General features: G+C 41.3%; 1 protein-coding gene across 5 annotated transcripts; it reads right to left on the reverse strand.

The window, feature by feature from the left end:
* Positions 1 to 4,783: 4,783 nt before the first annotated feature.
* Positions 4,784 to 23,589, reverse strand: smarca4a (SWI/SNF related, matrix associated, actin dependent regulator of chromatin, subfamily a, member 4a). Of its 5 annotated transcripts, none has more exons than XM_053611288.1 (34): positions 23,474 to 23,589; positions 18,364 to 18,629; positions 17,609 to 17,741; positions 16,808 to 17,272; positions 16,413 to 16,511; positions 15,992 to 16,247; positions 15,787 to 15,913; positions 15,457 to 15,630; positions 15,048 to 15,221; positions 14,797 to 14,964; positions 14,655 to 14,705; positions 13,319 to 13,449; positions 13,050 to 13,104; positions 12,689 to 12,801; positions 12,254 to 12,401; positions 11,990 to 12,153; positions 11,429 to 11,495; positions 11,218 to 11,328; positions 10,795 to 11,037; positions 10,539 to 10,652; positions 9,776 to 9,883; positions 9,596 to 9,682; positions 9,285 to 9,331; positions 9,027 to 9,193; positions 8,769 to 8,932; positions 8,378 to 8,605; positions 8,078 to 8,155; positions 7,707 to 7,925; positions 7,198 to 7,460; positions 6,815 to 6,917; positions 6,457 to 6,558; positions 6,190 to 6,322; positions 5,971 to 6,110; positions 4,784 to 5,609 (listed from the first exon to the last, which is right to left on the reverse strand). In XM_053611288.1, exons 2-34 carry the CDS (start codon positions 18,583 to 18,585, stop codon positions 5,577 to 5,579), a joined length of 4,887 nt encoding a protein of 1,628 aa, XP_053467263.1. In that variant the 5' UTR covers positions 18,586 to 18,629; positions 23,474 to 23,589; the 3' UTR covers positions 4,784 to 5,576. The 5 variants fall into 5 exon arrangements, with proteins under 5 accessions (XP_053467263.1, XP_053467254.1, XP_053467247.1 ...); XM_053611279.1 differs by having other exon boundaries at positions 6,815 to 6,920; XM_053611272.1 differs by having other exon boundaries at positions 12,254 to 12,437.
* Position 23,590: the final 1 nt, after the last annotated feature.

A 23,590-nucleotide genomic window follows, 5' to 3' on the forward strand; every position in this document is an offset into this window, starting at 1 on the left:
CCTATTGGTCATGGCTTAAGAGGTTTCTGAAACGGAGAAGGAAAATACTGGAATCAGTGTGCAGCCTTATATATATATATATATATATATATTCCCACCGGGGCCATGTGTGTGCGGAGTTTGCATGTTCTCCCCGTGCTGCGGGGGTTTCCTCTGGGTACTCCGGTTTCCTCCCCCAGTCCAAAGACATGCATGGTAGGCTGATTGGCGTGTCTAAAGTGCCCATAGTGTATGAATGAGTGTGTGAGTGTGTATGTGAATGTGCCCTGCGATGGATTGGCACCCTGTCCAGAGTGTACCCCACCTTGTGCCCAATGCTCCCTGGGATAGGCTCCAGGTTCCCCCGCGACCCTGAAGAAGGAGTAAGCGGTAGAAGATGTATGGGTAGATATATATAAGGTTTAGAAAGGCCTCCAAAAAGCCCCTATTAAAAGAAACTTCACCATCCCTAGACATTATGAAGAAAATGTATCATGTGGTTGTATATTACTTGCACACATTGCTCATTTCAGCATTTTTCTGTATTCGTTTAAACTTCATACATTTTTGTCTTTTTTGTAACATTTCCCATACAAAGCAAAGATTGGAGCTTAATAAAGGAATAACAAATTCGGTCTCATATTTTCATTTGGTCTTTCTGTCCTTAAAATGAAAGTAAAAAGAACTCAACACTAAAACACACACACACACACACACACACACACACACACACACACACACACACACACACTCGAAACATGCACATGATATGCAGCACCACCAACCAAAGAAATAATATAAATCCCTGATGATGGCTTACAACGAGTTCCAGCTTGATCTAACATGGTGAGCTACTGGGAAATAGGAAAATGCACACTTTTTTTTCTGTGTATCCATTGTCTGCATTTCAATACATGATGCTCGTGCAGGGTGGTTTAGTGGTTAGTATGTTTGCCTTGCACCTCTGGGGTGGGGGTTTGAATCACACCTCCGCCCTGTGTGTGTGGAGTTAATGTGTTCTCCCCATGCTCCGGAGGTTTCCTCCGGGTTCTCCAGTTTCCTCCCCCAGTCCAAAGACATGTGTTGTAGGTTGACATCTCCAAATTGTCCGTAGTGGATTAACGTGCATGTGATTGTGCCCTGTGATGGGTTGGCACCCTGTCCATGATGTCCCCCGCCTTGTGCCCCGAGTTCCCTGGGATAGGCTCCAGGCTCCCCTGCAACCCTGTATAGGATAAGCTGTAGCCTATGGATGGATGGACATCGATGCTGATCATCTTAATATCTTAGACTACGGCAAAACAAGTAAAAAAAATATATTTTTTAACAGTTCCTGTTGTCTCAGAAAGCAGAAATCATATGTACAGTAGGCAGCAGAAGATCCGTTCCACTGTGAAGGCTTGGAGTGAAGCCTGATTGATGGACTTCTAGAAGATGCACCAATCAATGATTCCTATTTGATGTAGTTTGAAATAGATTAAATTGTCACCTTCCTGCTTTGAAGAGCAAAAACAGAAGCATGGTATGGATCAAGTACAGTAGCTCTGCCTTTATCAGGATTCCTTGCTGATGATCATAGAGTTATATTGCTTTAACACAATTTATAGGGCATGTGTATATCTTTATTTCCTCCAAGGAAAACAGTTCAGAGATAGAGCCAGTTTTATTCCACTTCTGAAAGGCTCTTAACTGTAGGTTAGGAGGTTAACATTGATTAGCTTAAAGCGATTGTGGCCAGTATATGTGGCCAGTTTCACTTATTAATAAATTTGAGTGTAACTACAGCTTATACAATGCAAAAGCAACGTGAATAATAACCTTCTGGCAAGCAAAGGTTTCAGAGTTTAAACTAGAGCTGTTAAACTCGTTTAATCTGACAGGTGCTCTGTTCCAGTAGTGAAAATTAGGTACTTCTTTGTAGGTTAGAAAGAACATGGTTTCCTTTAAACACATGATAGCAGATGTGACCACACCACATACTGGGTTGAAAAAAATGGTTATATTTTGTTTGTGTAAAAGAAAACCTTCAGAATTTCTTCAGTGTCCTAATCGGCAGTGTTTGTAGTGATGAATATCTGTCTAGGAAAATAGAAATCACTTTCGTTGGTTGAGTCCTAACCATATCACAAACCCTAACTAATGACATTCCTTTTAGAGTCAACTTTATTGAATAAATGAATGGATGAACAAATGAAAGATATATATACATATATATATAAAATTAATTCAAAAATAAAAAATTCAGAATAAATTGTTTGACTAAACATAGGACACAAAAGACGAGTGGGTTTAGGTGTAGACTGACTGTCCTGATTGCAGGCCTGAAAAGATGCCTGGCACAAAGGAATTTAACCTGGAGCTAGAGAAAGATATATACAAAACCCAAACTAATACAAATTACATTTCTTCAAAGAAAACTGAACACAGTTTACATGCAACAGGCGTCATACGCGACGCCGTTTGTCATTTAATACTCAGGTAGCAAACAGCTTCAAGCTTTTACAGTGATATTTGGTGTGATATGTAATCTGCTGCAAGTGCAACTTTTGCTTTTCCCATTTTTCTGCATTGTTAAACAAATCCAGGCTGCATCTCATATCACTGTATTATATTCGACTGGTACAGTGTTTCTCTGAACAGCATAATAAATAAATCCTACAGAGTGAGGAAGATGAAGATTCAGCTACAACACAAGCTTTCAGTATGTGTAGGCTACGTGTGAGAGATGAAAATTAGTATCGACCTAGATGAGGTTCACTTAGACACCGATATCCGATTACTACTACTGGTTTAATGGGTAGTAGTAGAGCATTAATGGGTTTAATCCAAATCTCAGTTACTAAAAAATAAGTGTGCCTCAATCTGGACATAATGTGTTCTGTTGGTGGAAGTTTCAGGAATAAAGAACTGTAGAGATCCATTAAAGATCCAGAACATCATTGTACAAATTTGACTAAGGAGCCTAATATTTAGTTGGATTAATTATGCTCATGTTATAAATATGCTAAGCTCTGAGGAGTGTATTTCACAGGTAAAGGGGCCTCTGACTGGCACACGTCAGACCCCTGCTTTACAGAGCTGCTTCCTCAATTTCATTTGGGCTTAGAGCGCCATCTAGTGTCAAATGGGAGAACAATCATTAAAAAAAAGTAAGGCATAACAGAATAGGGGGGGGGAAGCTAAAAGTATCGCCAGGAAATGCATCTTTTCAATAAATATCAGTGTCTAACCACATCCAGTTCTTGGGATTTTGTTTTGGCTAATAATATAGTTACACATCAAATCAAAATTTGTAATCAAACCGTTTCAGTCCTTTTCTAAAATTGTTTGGTTAAAATTTAGATTAGAGGAGCTGGCACATTTGGAACAGTAACTGTATTTATATACGCATTTATAGGCTACTGTTAGCAGATTAATGTTTGGAGAAAGTTCTCTTATCTTGCTGGTGAACTGCAGCCTGTATCTTAACAGGCGATGGTCTGGACAACTGTACACTTTTAAATTAACACTTAACTCACTAATAAACGAGACTAAACTCAATTAAAATACTTTTTACACTAATATAAATTATGAACAACTGCATTATAAATATTATTAAACCACCATCAACAAATACCGCAAAGGTGCAGTAAAATACAAATTTATCCCTGTTATTCACAAACGCCAAGAAAGCTATTTTTCAGCTACCAGAACGTTATCACTGCGATTTTATTTTATATTGAAATATAAATCACTGAAATCTCTAGCATCATTATTCTTTGTTGGATTTGCAGAAGACAGTCACTTGTGAAATACAGAATATTTGTTGAGCCTTAAAATTGAACCTAAAATCAGCTTTGGTCACTTCTCCTCCTGCTGAAATACAAAAACAATAGAAACCCCCATAGAATTTGTAATGGTTTTAATTTGAATTGTATTGGTTTTTAATGGACACTGTGATGGTCCCTGTGGGGGTCTATTGGGAAATTTGTTGCCTTCTGTTGTTGGCATGCTATGTCTAGTGGATACTATTAAGGATCAACAATGGTTTGTAATGGTGTTTGTAGTGGAAACTATTAGAATTTGTGTGAGGGTATCTATTGTTTTTTTTTTCAGCCGGACATAAGTGAACATTATGGGAATGGTCAGCTTGTGGTTACAAAACAGTACCTAAAAGCAAACCTAAAAAGATACCAAAGAACCAATACTAAAAAGGTTCCTTGTCAGTGATCATATAAACTAGAGATGCACCCATGTATAAAGGCAATTTTTCACACTATCAGCTGATGGTTTAAAAACATCCAATAATCAGGACCAATTATATCCTGACAATAAAAAGAGAGCGGGAAACACATCGAATTTGTAAAGATGTCGTCTTGTGTGGAATAATGACAAACTGCAGATTGTAATCTCTAATCTCTGCACTGCTAAAATTTTACACGTGAAGTAGCAGAAGTGAAGCGTTCCTGCATCGAGTCCAATTTATTCTCATATGCGTGGGTGATCAGATACGTAGCTTGCTGTTCAAAGAAAGGCCATGTTGGGGACTATACTGGGAGCAGCACATTTATGGTGCCCATTCATTCCTCTACAGCCTCGGCTTTATCCTCGACATTCTCTGGACTCTATTAAAATGTGTGATGTTGCGGTCTAGATTTTCCTAAAAATGGATTTCATGACTTGTCATTTAAACTTTAGTTTACATTACCCATGGCAGGAAATTTCTAAGAAAATCAAAACTCCCCATGAAAGATTAAGTGCTTTGAAACAGACTTACTCAGTGTTCTGTTCCTATGACAAAAGAAACCCACATGTGGCCAGAGACTAGTTGTAAGATGCCTTTATTATAGTCTTGGGAATCCAGTGACGCCGACACAGTACTGAGTCCTAAGCGCTACTCCTCCTTTTAGCCGACTGAAGCTCAACGAGGGAGGAAGTACCATAATCCTGCTAATATTCTTAAATTAACCTTAGGAAAGAAATTGAAAGATGGGAAAATTCAAAGTAAAAGAGAACGACGGCAGAACAACCCATACACCTTGTTCCTTAACAGACTCACAACATTACCTCTGCAGAGGCTTGAAAAACAAAACACAAAAGCCAGTGACTACTGTACACTGCTCACAAATGCATGAAATTACAGGAAAACAATCATTTCACCTAAAACTGGTCAAGTAAATTTTCCTGATAGTCCACGGTCTGTCAGCTAGCCACACTACTGTCCACATCACTTTCATAAAGAGAAAAAAAAAAAAAAAAAAAAAAACAATATAAAGGAAAGAGAAATACATTCCTACTATATATAAACCAGGAATGCTTGTTTAAATATTAAAGTGTTTTTTTTCCTCTTAGATTTAAAATGTCTTAGTCAGCACCATCAAAGCTGCACTGCATTACTTTGTTTACATGGACCCTCCATTTAGAATCACTTTGTTCTGGGGTTAAACCGTCTGCACAAATCTGCACAATGTTTCAATTAATCCGTTTGGATTTGATGCGTCACTGAAAATTAATCTAAGGTATAACTAGGCCCTTTACATGGAGCTGGTCCTGTAACGCTAAAGTGAAAAATGATGTCTAGATCGGATCAGAAAGGATTGTTTGGTCCGGTTGAAGGCTTAGTCTTCCTCACTTCCACTGGCAGAGTGCTCCTGTCAAAATGAAAGCCAGGAGAGAGAGAGAGAGAGAGAGAGAGAGAGAGGGAGAGAGAGAGAGAGAAAAAAAAGTGGATCAGGAAAGATTTGGACAGGAAATTATGCAAATGCTAACACTTATTACATCTTCTGAATACTGTTTAATAGAAAAGCAGATTCAGATTTAATATAACTGATGCACTGACCCTATCGTTATCTGGCACAACACTGGGCTAAATAACGGCTGGATTGCATATGGTATCATAGCGAAAATGTATATATACACATTATGTGCACCCCTTTTAATAAGCAGGTCACGTACTCTGGTAGTATGTGTAATTTCAGCATGCCATAACTATTCAGAAAAGTAGAGTGTTACCTCTTCCTGCTCCTCTTCACTGTCATCATCACTTACGACCGGTTTAGGTCGTGAGCTTCGTCCAGTGCGCCGCCTGCCTTTCCCACTGTCACGGGCTTTCTCCTTACGGCTCAGCTTGATCTTCACCTTTACAGAGCGTGCTACAACACAAAAACGCACATTACTTTCCCGCTCTTCTACACAGAATACTGTTTACACAAACAATAACTGAATACGAACATTCAGACTCTGAGCCTTCATCCACCTCCTCTTCATCCTCCTCACTCTCCTCTCCGTCACTTTCCTCCTCCTTCTCGATCTTCTGCCGCACACTTGTGAACACAGACTGGAGCACGATGGAGTCTTCATAGATCTGATACGCACAGACAGAGAAAAGTGACCTGGCTGACAAACTTTTTTTTTTGTGGTAAACTCATATGAGGCATTTTAAGAGTCAAAACCACAACATTTGCTTCACAGATATCACACAGCAGTGAAGGATCTTACCAGTGACCCTTCCAGGTTGAAGGTCTGAGCATTCTGGCAGAGCAGCATGACATCTTTCTCCAAGTCGTTCAGACTGCGGTATTTATGGATCCTTATGCGTTCCTGCACACCGACAGATGATCCATATTTAATAACACTGCCATGATGGTAGTTAAGTTCACACTTTACTGAAAATGATCACATTGAAAATCACTGAAAAGTTCAGTGTTAAGAATTTCACACCACCATCAAGCCACCTGAATTGTACTGAACCTCATTTACCAAAATTATTTAATTTCAAATTAAGATGTGTACAATCCCATTTTAATGGACACATGTAAGAAAGGAAAGAGTTATTATTGGCTTTCCAGTAAGGTACCTTGATCTTGCGGAAGTCCACGGGTTTGCGGATGAGCTCATAATACTCGGGCAGCTCCTTGCGAGAGGGAAGCTGGATAAAGACCTCGCTCAGCTGCCTGCCGCTGCTAACATGAAACGTGGAAGAATCACAAGACAAATATAACGCAAACATGAAAGAAAGTTATCTGACTACATTTTTTGATTTCACCATGTTTAATCTAAACCGCAACATATTCTCAGACATGCCGTTATAAAGATCTCAACAACAGACTGATTTATTCAGCTGGAATTTCATCAGGCCTTTCCCACAAATTCACACAGGAACCTCAGTGTAGTAAGTGAACCATCAGAGGTTAATGGTTTACAATAGGTGGCATTAATGACTGAAATGTTATAGCTTACTTGTCCTTATACTTGATGACGGCATCAACAATTTTCTTCATCTTCTTGGTGAGGGATGGTGGGTTGGGAGAGAGTTTCTCAGCAGGGGGGCGACCACGCTTCTTTTGCTTCTTACTGTCGTCATCCTTATCTCTGCTTCGTCCACTGGAGCTGGGTGTGGCTGGGCCTGGGAGGTCTAGGTCACGCTCTCGCTTTCTCTTCCGGGTCGTCTTTTTATGCCGTACTTCCTCTTCAATCTCCTCCAGTGTGCCCTCCTCTATCGCCTGAGGAGTGATTGAGATATACCGTGAATTTACCAAGCATTTAATAAACTAAAAATATAGGCGGTCAAAAACTTGCAAATGCTAAAAAGACAAAAACAACTATAACAATGTATTAAAAAAGCCATAGCTAAAAGCCTCAAAGAATTGCAAAGAATTAAAACAAGTAAGAATAAATAAAATGATCTAAGGATAAACACATGCTTGCAACAAGATAGGGCCCCAAACAGGTTTCTGTCCTCGTCTCACCTTGAGCCACTGTTTCTCAGTAAGTGAGTCACTGTAGTCCACCTCTTTTCTCTGTCGTGATCCACGGCCGAACATCTTCTCCTCTTCCTCCTCACAGGTGAGTCTTTCCACCTCTGCATCGTCCTTCATAATCCAGGTGGGGAGCTCATCTTCCTCCATCAGACGAGGCCTGCGCTTGGGGTTCCGGGCCTCTTCACGGCGTCGGTCTAGATCCATGCGCTGAAGTGAAGCAGGACATGGACACACACAGAGACAGAGAGGAAATGGGTGAAACACGGAATGGTTAAGAGAGAATGTGGTTACATAAAATGACAACATATCGGTGCAGTCTATATTCACAGATCTCAGTATTAATAAGTTGCAGCACTTACCATGAAGTGATCAAACTCCTCCTCACTCCTGGCAATCATCTGATTGACAGTCTCATCGTCAGGTACCTCATCCTCCTCCTGAGATAGGGCAAGAGAGAGAGAAATCAAACCAGCAAATAAAGAGATTTAACATTCTTGCTTTAATTTGGATTAGGGGAGGCGCCACTAAAATGCTTCTTATTTAAGCACACGCAGGTTTTCTGCACAGTAGTTAGATGACATTCTGGAGAAGGAGTCACGGGGTCTCACAACCTTTGCTTAAACAAAAGTACAGAATCAGAATCAGTATAGAGGCTCTACCTCATCCTGTTCCTCGTGCTCCAGGATGGCCTGCAAGAAGGCCCTGCGCTCGTGGCTGGAGGACTTCTGGTCAAACATACCGGCCTGGATCACCTTCTGGTCCACGTTTAATTTGTACTTGGCAGCAGCGAGGATCTTCTCTTCCACGCTGTTGACAGTGCAGAGACGCAGCACACGCACCTCGTTCTGTTGCCCAATGCGATGAGCGCGGTCCTGAGCTTGCAAGTCCTGCAGCCAAAAAAAGAGGAACCGAAAAACAAAAACAAAATGACTATGGCATTGAGTGGTGCTGTGAATTGTGGGAAGATGGAGGCAGGATAAAACCAGTACAGAAAGAGGATTTTGCTGAACGAAATTGGAAACCGTGAATCTCTCCTGGCTGCCCTCGTACCTGATGAGGGTTCCAGTCACTATCAAAAATGATGACTGTGTCAGCAGACTGCAGGTTGAGCCCCAGGCCACCAGCTCTGGTACTCAGCAGGAACACAAAGTACTGAAACGCAGGGTCATTAAAGTTCTTAAGCAGCATGCCACGGTCCTCAGCCTTAGTGGTTCCTATATACACAGATTTAAAAATTATTTTATCATATCAATTATTACAGGATAAACAGATACCGTACCCAAATAATACAAGTAAAGAGAAACTCACCATCCAGACGCAGGTATTTAAAATTACGGTAGGCAAAATAGTCCTCCATGATGGTCATGAGCGAAGTCATCTGACAGAAGAGGAGCACTTTGTGGTTGGTTGCACGCAGCTTGGGAAGAATGCGGTCCAGGAGCTCGAACTTTCCAGAGGCACGATACAAGTCTGGCCTGGAGAAAAGGTGATGCAAAAGATACAAAGGAAAATATAATGGCAGAAGGAAGAACTTGAAGTGTACCATTATGTCTGTCTATCACTTACCCTTGAACAATGCCTCCAGTAAAGCCCAGGTGCTCAGAGAAGGACTCCTAAGAACCAAAACATGGCATCAACAAACATTAAATTTTACATAGCTATAATATACTGCTATACAGAAAGGATTTAGTGGGTGGCTGTATACAGCTACAAATGAGACACTACAAGAAATGTCAAATATTAAAATACAGTCACTACAATTGTTTATCATTTCCTTTCTACAGATCTCAACTCACCAACATTATACAGCACAAAAAGCTGGCTTATATGATGAAATACATTCAAAATAGAGACTTATGTTGTTTTTTTAAGCATACCTCAATATGCTGAAACATGTATGGGTGGTTACAAATCTTCCGCAGCTGCATGATTGTGTTCATCAATGTCTTAGTTCCACCTTTACCCTGCAAGACATTACACAGATATTACTGATCCACCCCTCGCATGTACACTTTATTTAGTCTGTAGAACAAGTGGGTGAATCTTTTCATCTTTACCTTCTTGTCTTTCTCAGAGCCATCAGTAAGCAGGACTCCTTTAGCTTGCATGTGCCTGTACAATACTCTCTGTAGTGCTGACATGTCACACTTGATCACATACTCAACCTGCACAGAGGGGGTACAGAACAAAAGAAAAATCAACATCAGCACAGATCTTGACTGGCTGCAATTCCACACATACACAATGGAGAACAGATCACTTGACCAGGGTAGATGTATACATGATGTCTACAAAGTACAGACAGTGTTGTATCTGAAGGGCGGGATTGATTAGAAGTAAAAATGGCATTTGTATAAATGCACAACATAGTGCTACGTTTCAGACAAAAAAAAATGCAATACCTAAAATAGAGGTTGTGTGGATACTGCTCAAAATTCATACCAATAATCTTGGATTTAATGAAGAGGCGAAGTGCTGAAGTGTATACAAACATAAGTCATACTGAATAGTCTGAGTGCAGCACTTTGGTGCTGGTTGTAATGCAACAGTAGAGATTTTTTTTTTTGTTGCTGACAAAACAAGACTGCAAGACGGATACATTTTCCCCCCCATATCGGACTAACCATGGAGTCACTGCATTTCATAATGTAGTTGCTTTAAATACCATTCTGACCACTGTATGCATCTTTCAAGTCCAAAATCCACAAGAAGCAAGTTCAATTGGTTCCACTTTGGTTCAGTTCTTGTTGCATGTGCAGTAGGAAAATGTACATATGGATGTATGAAGAAGAAAAAAACAAACAAAAAAAAGTAACAGACCTTCTCAGGCAGCTGGGCCTCTACTTCTTTCTTGAGTCTCCTGAGCAAGAAGGGGCGGAGCACTTTGTGCAGACGCCGAATGATCAGAATGGTCTCTTCCTCATTGAGGTCGACCTGCAGAATGGGAGCACAGGTATGATTAATAACTCACGTTGGGGTGCAGGAACGCACAAACAAACAAAAAAAATAATAATAAAAAAATAATCCACTCAATAAATGGTCATAACCATATTTCAGATGTGCACTGTAACATTACCTTTTCACCAGTCATGGCAAATGGTGCATTGAACCACTGCTCAAAGGTGCTGCAGCTTTTGAAGATTGTGGGCAGCAGGAAGTTCAGCAGGGCCCAGAGCTCAGGCAGTTTGTTCTGCAGAGGTGTACCTGTGAGTAGCACGCGCCTGGGGGCCAGGTAGTGTGTGTTTAGAACCTGAGTCAGCTTACAGTGGTGATTCTTCATACGGTGACCCTCGTCTACAATCATGTACTTCCAGCGGATCTGGGGGGCGGGGGATGGAGAAGAGATACAGATTTCCGGTTGGTTGTGAATCAAACGGCTAACTAAAATCATTTGCTTTCGAGAATGCTATGAACCAGCACATATCCTGCATTATAGTTTGAGCCAAACAGAAAGGCCCTACACAATGGCATACACATACACTGGGTATGACTGATCTACCTTGGCCAGCACTTGCTTATCTTTGATGATGTACTCATAGGTGGTAAGAAGCACGTTGAACTTGCCACTGCGCAGAATAGGTAGAAAGGCCCGGCGAGCAGCAGGAGAACCCTGTGAAGACGAGAAGAACCAGTGAATCACTGAACCACAGAGAGAGGGCAGGTGGGAGACAAGGATCTCCTTATTTTGGAAAACAATAAATAGTCTTTACCTTATAGGAGACTTTGACCACAGATGGAGCCCATTTATCAAACTCATACACCCAGTTGGATAGAGTCCTGTGAAAAGACATCACAGATGTTAGAAAAACAGAAACTGTTGAGCGTTTAAGTTTACATAGGAGCCTTTCCTACTGTAACATTGGGGAATTAACATAGAACACCTGTTGATTATCTTTGTGGGCTATATTAACAAGCTGTTTTCTTTCCTTTTCACTTAGTGAGCTGCGCGCGTATGTGTGTGTGTGTGTGGATGACTAAGCCACAGAGAGACACTGGAAAGCATCCAAGCCAAAGATCTTTTTGTTCTGTATTATTTTGTTTCAATAATAAAAAGCACACATACAGCAGCTACCTGAGTTTACAGGTCTTCCGCTGACAGTTGAAATTTGACAAGGTTATTTGCCTAAGATGTCTGGGAACCCCTGGGTTAATACGAACTAGGAAACTGAAAGGACTGTGCTGGAACCAACACATTTATATTCAAAATGCATGTTTAAAATTTTTTTGGAAAATAATTAGAAGGCAAGATTTAAAAACTGAGGCAAACTTACGAGAGGGGTACGATTATGAGGAAGGGTCCATTAAGACGTTTGTACTCCATGAGGTAGGTAATGAGTGCGATGGTCTGGATAGTCTTTCCCAAGCCCATCTCATCCGCAAGAATGCCATTTAGATTATTATTATACAGAGAGACAAGCCACTCCAGACCTTTAATCTGTCTCACACAGAGCAAGAAGAAAATTTTGTTCCCTGGTTAACATACTATTGTATTTCTTTTCGACATTTTAGCATCTATTTACTCTGCATGCCTGTACCTGGTACTGTTTGAGTGTCCCATTAATCAGGAGAGAGGACTGTCTGTCCACTCTCTCAGTGACCGCGTGTGCCACAGCGTAGTAGGACTGAAGGCCCACAGCAAACTGAGCGCTGCCGTACTCGTCGTCCACATCCTGCTTTGCATGACTGCAAGACAATGTGACAGAGAAATGCTTAGCATTTCTGTCCACCTCCAGAGATTAGTTCATGCCAGTATATGAGCATCATAATACAAAGAATGTCAGGACATGTATAGAAACCAAAGTTTCCTTCATTAGTTTTGTACTAATGAGCTGCCAGGCTAATATAACCAACAAGTAATGTTGGAGCACTAGTGCAAAACCAATACGCAATACGTTTTATGCATTTTCGCTACTGAATTCCTTTGAATAAAATTATAAAAATAGTCAAGTTCGTAAATTGTGCATACTCACTCAATAATGTGACGGACATCAACCTCAGACACATCCTCACAGTCGGGATCTGGAATTTTCTTCTTCTCTTCTGCTGGGGGCTGGGATGGTTGCAGCTGCTCTTCGTCCTCATACTGCAGGGAAGAACAGGGAGTGAATGATAAAGCACACACACTAACCAAATAACAATCTCTCAGTATAAGCTTATGTCATGTTATCTATTAATAAATAGCACAATTAGTTGCTTTTGCTAGAGACAGCTCAAGGCTAAAGTGTAGAAACTGAGGCAGAACAGATACTGCCAGACACACTGTCTGCAGCACACACTATTGATCATGTATGCTTGCACACACACAGGAATACAGAGGGGGAATATGTTTACCTCTTCATCATCTGAGCCACTGTCTTCACTATCAGACCGTGGTGCCACTTCATACCTACAGATAAGACATAAAAGGTCATTTTCACATTTTACTTTAAAATTAACCACTATACCATCTAAAGCTGATTAATATATTGACGTTATTTCAATCTCTCATGCTTTAAAGAAACTTTTTTTTACTCAATACATATACATTCAAATACTTAACAAATCTGCTCAGTGTTCGTGGGAAAAAGTAAAACGGTAATCTCCCAAACACGCACGCTTACCCAGGGTTCATCTCCAGCCAGGTCTCCAGCTGGTTTGCTTTGGGAGCATCCCCACCAGTCAGAATCTTGCCACTGTCCACATGAATGACTTTCACAGGGAGATCACTCATCTGACTGGTCTCATCCAGAGGCTACAGCACAAAGAAATGTTTCAAATGTTCTAGGAAGTATATCATGTCATGCAAATAAAAGCCAGCGGCTACACTAGTGAGCACTGTAAACAGCACAGTAGACCGAAAAACCTTAAATAGAACAGAAGACACTACATGAGAGGGATGAAACGGTTACCGGTTTCACGATAAAATTCGCAGATGTTTAGTATGACTGGGTGACATTTCATTATCATTAAAACCGTGCGCAATTATCGTGATTTGTAAAACTTGCTGTAAATGCTGTCCACACACACCTAGCATGAGTCTGACGCAGGCGTAGCATAAAATATTGTTTTTTGTGCGTTAAAACAGATGCTACAATTAAAAACTGAACGTGTCTGCTCAATTCAACATGAGCCGATTGAGTTGGAGTCGCAGCACAGATCAGCAGGACTCAGATTTCATTTATCACATGACGAGAGTGAGGCGAGCTGACTAACAAGACGATGATGGAAGATTTGGTTTAATATAAGCAAGTTTGTCATTGTACTGCTTTGTTAGTGTTGTGTTTTTCATTAAGAATAATAATGAACCTAACATTCAAGCAATTGCTGCTAATTTAAAAGATATAATACATAAGCCATTTAAAAGCAAGGGGGAAAAGAGGGAAAAACGCCAAAAGCCCCCTTTCACAGCAGCATTCTTCTGACAAGCTCTGCAGACAGGGTGACCATCGTCTATTAAGTTTCCCTCTGCATTTTTACAGAATCCGAAATGTGACCACACTTTGGAATTGGTCCTCTTGGAAGGTTGGAAAATCTCCACAGCACTGTCACTGCCTTCTACCATGTACTCTAACTGAACTAAATGACCATTCAAACCTGTTTAAATGATTTCAGTGTGTGTATCAGTACATTTTCAGAATACCGTGTTAACACTGATAACAGTGATAGTTTTGGTCACGATAATCGTGATATGAAATTTTAATACCATTACATCTCTACTACAGGACATTCATTATTAATGCTGTAAGAAGTGGTCACTGGACTATTGCCTCACTATATCTGTTGCAGAGGCAGGGCAGGCAACAGAAAATTTTATCTAAATCAATGATGTTATCTGAACGGTGTTTCTCCTGATGTTCTTTCACATTCGAGTTAGTTTGCTGCTAGAGAACTTTCATTTAAACTCAGTTGGACTCGTTTATACACACCATTAAGAAATATTAAAGGAATACTGTTTACCTCTCCATCTGGGCCCAGTGCTGAAACTCCACCCTCACCATTGTCTGCCTTCTATAACAAATAATAATATAATATTTTTCATGCAACAAGACAGATATTATTACCAGGAGTATAGCCATGCTATAGCGTTAAAATGTCCTACCTTCTTTTTCTTCTTCTTCTTTTTCTCCTTGAGGGCCTGAACAGCCTTGTGGGCACGCACGAGCTCTGTGAGGTTGGCCACATACTCGTCTGTCTGCTGTAGCAAGTAGGCCAGACGCTTGTCTTTCTTCTGATCAATCAGCTTCCTGTAACCCTCCTCATCTTCTGCCTAGGGGATAGACAGGAAATATGCTTAGAGATGGATTTTAATCTGGGCCGTGTTTTAGTTTGGCAGTGTACGCATTTCCTCACCATCAGCCTCCGCATTCTCTCCTTCTCAATGCGCTCATTCTCTTTTTTCTGTTCACGCTCCGTGTTGGCATGGTAGGTGGCCACAGCTTTGGTAAGCTTCTGGAGCTTTCCTGTCATGGAGCGATGGTACTCCTTAAAATCCTTTGCATGCTGGAGGATACTGTTGAGATATTCCTGGAGAAGAAGAAAAAATAAACAAGGAAGGATTGTGTTGTATGTTTTCTAGAGAATTTAGATTTGAAAATCAGTTTCCTATAGTGAACAAAACTGAATGAAAACTACAATCTGTTCATAAACACCAAAACCCATACAACATGATTGTTACCAGCTCAAAAAGCTCTAGGCTAAATATGCCAACTGACCTCTAGGTTTAGCTGCAGCATAAGCCCAAGAGTGTGTACCCCAGTACCTGGTGTTTTTGACGACGTTTACGCTCTTGCTCAATCTTCTGCTGCTTCTCCAGTTTCTCTGTGATACGAGCCTCACGCAGGGACTGTCTCTTGCTGCGTTTGTAAGCTTTGGCGTTGAGTGCCGTCTCCAGGGCTGTGTCACGCCGCATACACACTACCACCTCCTGCCGCAGCTGTAAGAGAGACACTCAAGGGTTTACAAAGATCTACATACTCTTCATATCAAATACTTGATATTCTTGCTAACGTGTCAGCAATGCCAGGGCCATAAAAAAAATAGATAGCTAAATGCTAAAAAAAAATTTAAATAGAGAAATACTGCTGTCTACCTGTCTCTGAAAGTTAAGAAGTCTCAGGGCCTTCAGCTCAATGGAGGCTTTGGTTCTCAGGTCTCCTGCTAGAGAGCCAGGAATATTCTCCAGCTCTTGGATACGATGGGCTATACGAGCTTGCAGTCTGATATGGAAGAAGACTTAAATTAATAAATTGTTATACTGCACAAAAACAGCCATCTCCTCCATGACTCTACCCTACCTGTACTCTCTCTCCTGTAGAATCTCGACAGGATCAAGGCCACGTGGCTTCTGGATAGGTGTGATGCGGTTCTGTTTTGGATGGAGCATCATGGGAGGCGGCTGAGCTGGCTGGCCTGGAGACTGGGTCTGAGGGGGCATGACGGGCGAAGCAGCTGGGGGTACAGGGGGCGGGGCAGGAGAGGGACGACCAGTAGGCTGGGGTGGGATTAACTTCTGAGGAGCACTGGCTGGAGCAGCAGCGTTCACCATGGGCCCTACAACAATTTTAAAAAAATAAATATAAAAATCACCCACATTGCTGACTGAAATATAAGCCAAAAGATTCAGGACAGTTATTCTTTTGTAGATAAATAGCACCTGGAAATAAAAGTGCACAGGAATCCACTGAAAAATAAGGTGAGCTGCTTTTCAGGTCTCACCTTCAGGCCATGATTTGGGTGGTCCATTAGGGGGCTGTCCCTGCATACCAGGGGGAACGCCAGATGGTCCTGGAGGAGGCATATTCGGGCCGACCATTCCTGCAAAAAGACAATAAATCCACCCAGGTTTATGGGTGTAATCCATTACATTCAACGCATTACACAAGAGGGTATCCAAGATCCACATAATAGATCCAAATGTTGGTTTGTCTTTTTACTTATCCTTCTAACTGGTTCAATTTCAAAGATCTGAAGCTTTACTCTCATTATTACATGAAAAACCATCCAGAAGCTTTTTTTTAAACTGCAAACAGCATAAACATTGTCTCCAAATATTTGTGTAGTAAAAGGAAGAGGGAGAAAAAGACAAAAAAAAGAAAAGACAGCAATATTACCATGTGGTCTGTTGTAATTGGGGCCAGCTGGGCCAGGGCCTCCAGGTCCAGGAGGGCCAGCGCCAGGTCCTGAGGTAGGGGGCATATTAGGCATCCCGGGCTGCATTCCTGGCATTGGCCGTTTGCCCTGCACAGCCATCTGCAGGTGGTCGGGCAGAGGCTGCCCACGTGCCAGCATCTTATATGCCATGATCTGTGCACGGAGCTGGTGGAGCTGGTTCTGGTTGAATGGTGTGGGTCCTCCAGTGCCGCCTGGGCCACTAGGACCTGCAGGTCCGCCGTTAGGCCCTGTGGCCGGACCTGGTGCAGCACCCCCGCCTCGATTTTGCTGCCCCATAGCCTGAGGGTCACTGCCCTCCATGGGCACACCACCAGGGCCAGAAGGCATCATTGGGCCAGAGGGAGGGCCGTTAGCAGGCACGGGACTGGGAGCATGTTCAGAGCCACCAAGAGGAGAAGGATAACCTGAAAAAAAGATTAAACATGGGTGGTCAAAAGGAAAGTAGAGAAGAAAAAGAGGGAAAAAAAGAAGAGGGAAAAAAAAACCCACACAAGAGGCTTTCAATACACAACTTAGAAAATGTAAATTTAGTCCTGGAAGTCCAAAGTCAAGGAAAAAACTGGCTATATTCCTGCATTAACACACCTACTAAACCTGAGAATGAGCCAGACAAATTGTCCCTAAGCAGCGATATCAAACTGTGCAGGACTTTGATCCTGCAGGACTGGAGTTGGGCATCTCTGCTTTAAATACACTGGAAATCATGTTCTTGTGGAACCTATGCCATGCCAAGTATGTACCTTGAGAATGTTGGTCCATGGGGCTGGGTGGTGGTCCCATACCACTGTGGGCACCCTGTCTCATGCCCATGCCCTTCATCTGGCCATAGCGAGGGTCATCTGGCATGCCCTTCTCGTGCATGCTCTCTATAGGCTGAAGATAGGAAGAAGAAGAAACAGCAGTTTTAGTTTATTTATTTACACGTAATTGGCTAAATGAGGTACAAAATCTGAGAGAATAAATCTCTTGGGGAATAGATACGTATCTCACTCTAAGTGTAAATAAATATTTTAGTTGAGAGTTAGCTAAAAGGAAAGTTAATAATAGTCTATAGCCCAATCCATAAACATGCTTTAAATAAATGTGTAAAGTACTCATTCTTACACAAAAAAGGAATTAAACTTTTCTTTGTTTAAGTTGAATGCGTTGTGGTATTATGCCAGTCCATTTGTTTGAAATATGAGATCAAGGTGTGCGCACAGGAAACTCCCACCCACTCCCGATGGATTTAACACAATCCTCTGTATCGTACTGAAAAAAGTAGCATTTCACAATAGCTAGAGAAAGAAGACTGCTTCCAGAAGAGCCTCTGTTGCCATAGTATAAATGGGATGACAACTGGCGAAGTATCCAAAAATATAAAATTTAGGACATATCAGAGGAAACACCATAAAGTCTCCACCTCACTCATCAATAACAACACTTCAGATCATAAACCAACCAGTAATCATGACAGAAAGAGACCGTCTTTGCTATCATCTTTGCATCAACTCACCTTGTGCATCTGATGCATATTTTCCTGTGGGTATCCTGAGGGTCCCTGTGGAGGTAGGTTGTGTCCTGTGGGTGGGGGTCCCGGGCTGGGGCCCATCATACCATGAGCAGAGCCAGGTGAAGGTCCTGGGCTTGGACCCAGCATGGATCCTGGAGATGGACCAGGGCCTGGAGAAGGGCCGGGCCGAGGGGTCCCTCCCATGGGGGGGTCCGGAGTGGACATCTCTCAGCAGAGCCGGGAGGAACGAGAGAGAAAAATGCACTGTTCTGCACAGAAAATGGTAAAAGTACACCCTTATAGACAAGTATAAAGACTACACTTGAAGCAAAGTACTTTGTTGAAAAGACAGTGTACATAACATTTTTTTTTATTAAAAAAAAAAATTCTTTACAACATTTGTAGCACATATGCAATGACTGCAAAATGAAAGAATGAAAGCAAGTTGCCCCGAAATTTACTTATAATGGCAGACTAAGGACAGATGTGAAAGAGGTCACTAAATGTTTACATTAAACCAAGAATTTATGTGGAACAGTTTCATAAATTCTTTAGTCAAGGTTTTTGACTGAAGTAAATTAAAGCTTTATATCTATATAATTAGCTCTTCCTGAGATGTAGATTTTTGGACAATGTACTTTGTGGTTGTGTTTGTGAGAAGCTGAATAACCTTTTACTGTATTGCTGCATAACATGTTTCAGTAACGTTACTTTGATTTCTATTTTCTACTGTACGAGCGTAAACCTTTGTAAACGGTCTTTGGGTGTCCATTATAAGCGCTTCCATTCAGTGTTTTTCTTCATTCAGTATACTGAAACATGCTGAAATTCTTGTCCATGGTATACAGATGTGGTATACAGATAACAGTAGATAGGGTTGATAGAGTTAGAGGTGTGCTGACCCTTCTGTGAACCCTTTCTTTCTGCTGCCCTACAAAGCTCACATATAGTTTTGTTGCATTTTGTTTTTTAAATAGAAAACAAGCAAACGGCAAATTAGAGCATAAAAACAAAACATAAATGAATATGATTTTGGCTTTGATGTTACACTTTCAAGGCTCTACACATGGTCATGTTCTGCTACATAATACATTCATCTGCTCAGGTTTAAAATCAAACTGTTAATGACTAAGTGGAAAAAGTTATTTTGCTTTCCACGTTTAACCCAGTCTATCCTTAAAAAACAACAACAAAACAGTTTAAGGTTAGGGTTAGGTATAACACTTAAAAGTGAGCCTAGTCCAGCTAGTGATAGCACAAAAGCTCAGATTACAAAAACCAAGTAAGATATCATGACTTAAAAACTTACAGTATAAAAAACACAATGGAAAGTGCCGTAATGGCAAATTTTTTATTCCTCTTATACCACAGCAACTTGCCGATTCTTTTTTTTTTAATAATGACAGGATGGCATACTTTATTTATTTGTTGTTAAACTTAATGTTGTGGAATGACTGTGGAAAGTGAGTTCTTGATGTCTCCTACATTATAAAAACGTCACAGCTTTATCTCTGACTCTTACAAAACGCTGACGCTGGTTGCTCCATCCAAAAATGTTAAATGTCTCCACGCAAAACACCTCACCATATCGACAATTACAAAGCAAAGGGTGCATCTCAATCAGCACCCTAGGTCGTTAAACAGTATATCGTGTACACAAGTTCAGGCATTGGTAAGGACCCTGGTAACTCAATTTCCAGCCACATAAGACAAGAAACTTTATTGATACGACATGACTATGTACTTGCATTATAAAACATCACCATTGGCATTTATCAACAACAGACAGGACTGATATCTTTGACAATATACATGATAAATGTATCCATCCATTCATCCATCCTCTATAACACTTATCCTACACAGGGTTACGGGGAGCCTGGAGCCTATCCCAGGGAGCTCAGGGCACGAGGCAGGGGAAACCCTGGATGGGGTGCCAACCCATCGGAGGGCACAATCACACACGGGATGTCACTATACCAAAAATCTAGTAGTCGGTACCGATACCACCACAAGTACACGATACTCGATAACACGGTGTGGTATAAAAATAAAATTTAAAAAAATCAAATTAAAAAAAATCAAATTAAAAAAAATAAAATAACTCTCCTGGAGGACATCCTCCTCTGGCTGATACTGGCAAAGAGAGAGAGAGATGGGGGGGGGGGATTTTAGTTATCAAACACTGTCTGACAAGGAGTCTCCGGAGGTGCACTCCTATACGCGCGCGCACACACACACACACCTTATACTCTGAACGCAAACATAAATTCACTGATATGGTGGCAGGCCAAAAAGATTTATAAAAAGCATGAACATTTGAATAATTATTAGTGACATGAGGCTACAGTTTGCTGACAGGACATGGGCTGAATGGCGATGCACGGAGGCCCATTCGGAGGTAGTTTATAACATCACAATGCGTTAGCGTCTTTAACAAATAACAGGCTATCGCAAACATTACATGGAGCATAAAGTTAGCTGGTTTCACGGCAACAATGCCAGCTGCCTCAAACAAATATAATATAGGACCGTCTTTCAGGTGCTTTGCCAAATTATAGGTGTTTCCTCGCTTTGTTTGAAATGAACGATAGCATCGGTTGCACACTGGAAACCGATACTAGCTTTCCTCTCAACGAGTCGGGGCTGAGCTAAACTTGTTAAGCTAAGCTAAAATTCTGTAGTTTTTCCCCCGTGTGCTTGTAGGCGTTCCTCCTCTTCACCACTTGTGGACCGATTAAAACACTTGCGCGTATTTGCTGCCCCCTTCAGGTCCAGAAGAATCGCAACCTCTGTACTTTCGTTACAAACTGTGCTAAAGCTACTGCAGAAAAACAAGTACGGTCACATTTTAAGAATGTTGGTACCGACTTGGTACCGAAGTATCGGTTCTCGTGACATCCCTAATTCACACACTACAGACAATCTGGAAATGCCAATCAACCTACAAAGCATGTGTTTGGATTGGGGAGGAAACCGGAGTACCCGGAGGAAACCCCTGAAGCACAGGGAGAACACGCAAACTCCAGGCACACAGGGCAGAAGTGGGAATTGAACCCCTAACCCTGGAGGTGTGAGGCAAACATGCAAACACCAAGACAGGATTGAGCAGGATTGTAGGCTAGCTAGTGGATTTTTTCAAATAATTAAACACTTAATAGTCGTTAGACTCAAACAAACCATATATAGAATGTCAAAGAAAGTGAAAAATCGACTAATGCAAGTAATCATTAGAGAGCTACAACAACAACGACAAGCTACTTATATTTGTAGATGAAGATGAGGGGCTTTTCCAGTAAGGGAACATAGCATTGACGCTGCCTGGTTTTTACAGTGCATTGTGTGATTTTTTAAGGGTGCAAACGTTCCAGTGCACTTGAAGGATTTTATTATCGAGACAGCCCTTCAAATGGCCGACTCCCGGATCACTAAACCAGGGAGCTGAAACGCACCGAAAGTCCTCCGTCCTGAAGACTCCCCTGTGGAGGAAAACTTTTTGCTGCCATTTGAGATCGTCCATACAAATTGAATCATTCGGATAAGACCAGGGTAATAAAGTAGATAAAATAGCTCAAAAACATTTGCAGTATTGATTTACAGATCCCTTTAAATGTGCACTAAGTTAGGACAGTATGATCGATCAGGCAGTACTGCCAGAGGCGTGCTGTTACAGAACATAAATCAAGACTTTCTGACCAATCAGAATAGGGCCTTCAACAGAGCTGGGGTATGGCTTATGTTACTGGGCACAAACATGAGATTTATTCCAAGAGTTTGTCCTGTAAACTGTACCACATGCGCACTGAACAGCACTGACTTAATCAAGTAGATTGTAGAAGTTGTTCCAAGTAATGAAAGAAGGTGCAGAAGATCCTCTCCTAACTGTGTTGATCCGCACAGATGGCTGATGAAAGTACAAAGACTCAGTCGATGTTGACTCGGTTTATGAGCGAGCTACGCCTGAAACCATATAATTAACATTTCAATAACAAAATATAGCTTTAGTATTTGGAAAACCAACCAAACAAAAAAAACCCCCAAACATTTCGACAGATCACTATTAGCAGTATTATTCAAAATTTCCTAAAGTCGGGTCAACAGTGCAATTCATCTATGTGCCGAGCTAGCATAACTGCTAACATGTTTAGCTTTATAGAAAACTTTTTAAAAAGCTACATTTCTTACGCTTTCTAAATAAACTAAATTTAATTCTTGTAACTTTAACTTTAGCACTACCTCTTAAAATACGTTTAAACGGTTAAAGTATAAATAATGATATTTCAGTAAACTCTTCAGCGTCCAGCGACAGCGCTGTTAGCTAACGCTAAAGAGCCGGCAAGTTTTTCATTATTCTGTACACAGTCCCACTTCTGCTAAGCTTCATTTCTATGCCGATATAATGACAAAACAACTGAGCTTATTAGCAAATAGCATGTTTACCAACATGTAATGCTGCACTGAGAGTGAAATAACTAACGCCTGTTAAGTAAAACTAGGCTTCATCAGCTAGGAAGCCATATAGCAAGTACTGTAGTCAGTTAGCTCAGCTAGCTGTTTGGGGGGGGAGAACAGTCCATTGGTGCGGAAAACAGACACGGAACAAACAAGATGGTTACTTTCGTGTTTAATCTCTTCTCTAGGGTATTTGTTCCATCGTACTATAATAGTTATATAATAAGTTCGATTATTAATAATACACTTTGAACAAGCGCGTATCAATGAAACGCTATATTAAAGTAAACGTAGCCGGTTTGGGTTGTACAGCCGGCCATGCCGTCCTCCCCCATCCCCGTGTGAAACGCTTTAAAGAAGGACGGAGATTAAAGTCGGAGCAAATATGACTTTTTTTAAGCGGTTTGTCCGGCACTGCTCCAGCTCTCTCAACTCAGTCCTGCGTTCAAACTACATCTTCAGAACTATATTCATTCATTCCTTTCTGTCTCCGCGACTCTGTCGGTTAGGACAATATGTCGGTCTCGTCGTAGCTCCGAAAAGAAAACGAGAGCATTTTAATGCACCAACTTTTCACATTTCGGCGTTTTAATGAACACACTTCAAACTCTCCGATACTGCTGTATGTTCTGAAGTTAGGAAGACGTCGTAAACAACTTACATTATGTGAAGTCAGGTTTCGCCGGTAACTCCCCCAGGTTTCTTCAGCTAGCTATCTTAGCTAGAAACAAAGAGCTGCTCAGCCTGTTCCGTTTTTCCCCTCTCCCCCCCCGCCGCC

The sequence above is a fragment of the Ictalurus furcatus genome, chromosome 2, assembly GCF_023375685.1.
Source record: "Ictalurus furcatus strain D&B chromosome 2, Billie_1.0, whole genome shotgun sequence".
In the NCBI taxonomy this organism is placed as follows: domain Eukaryota; kingdom Metazoa; phylum Chordata; class Actinopteri; order Siluriformes; family Ictaluridae; genus Ictalurus; species Ictalurus furcatus.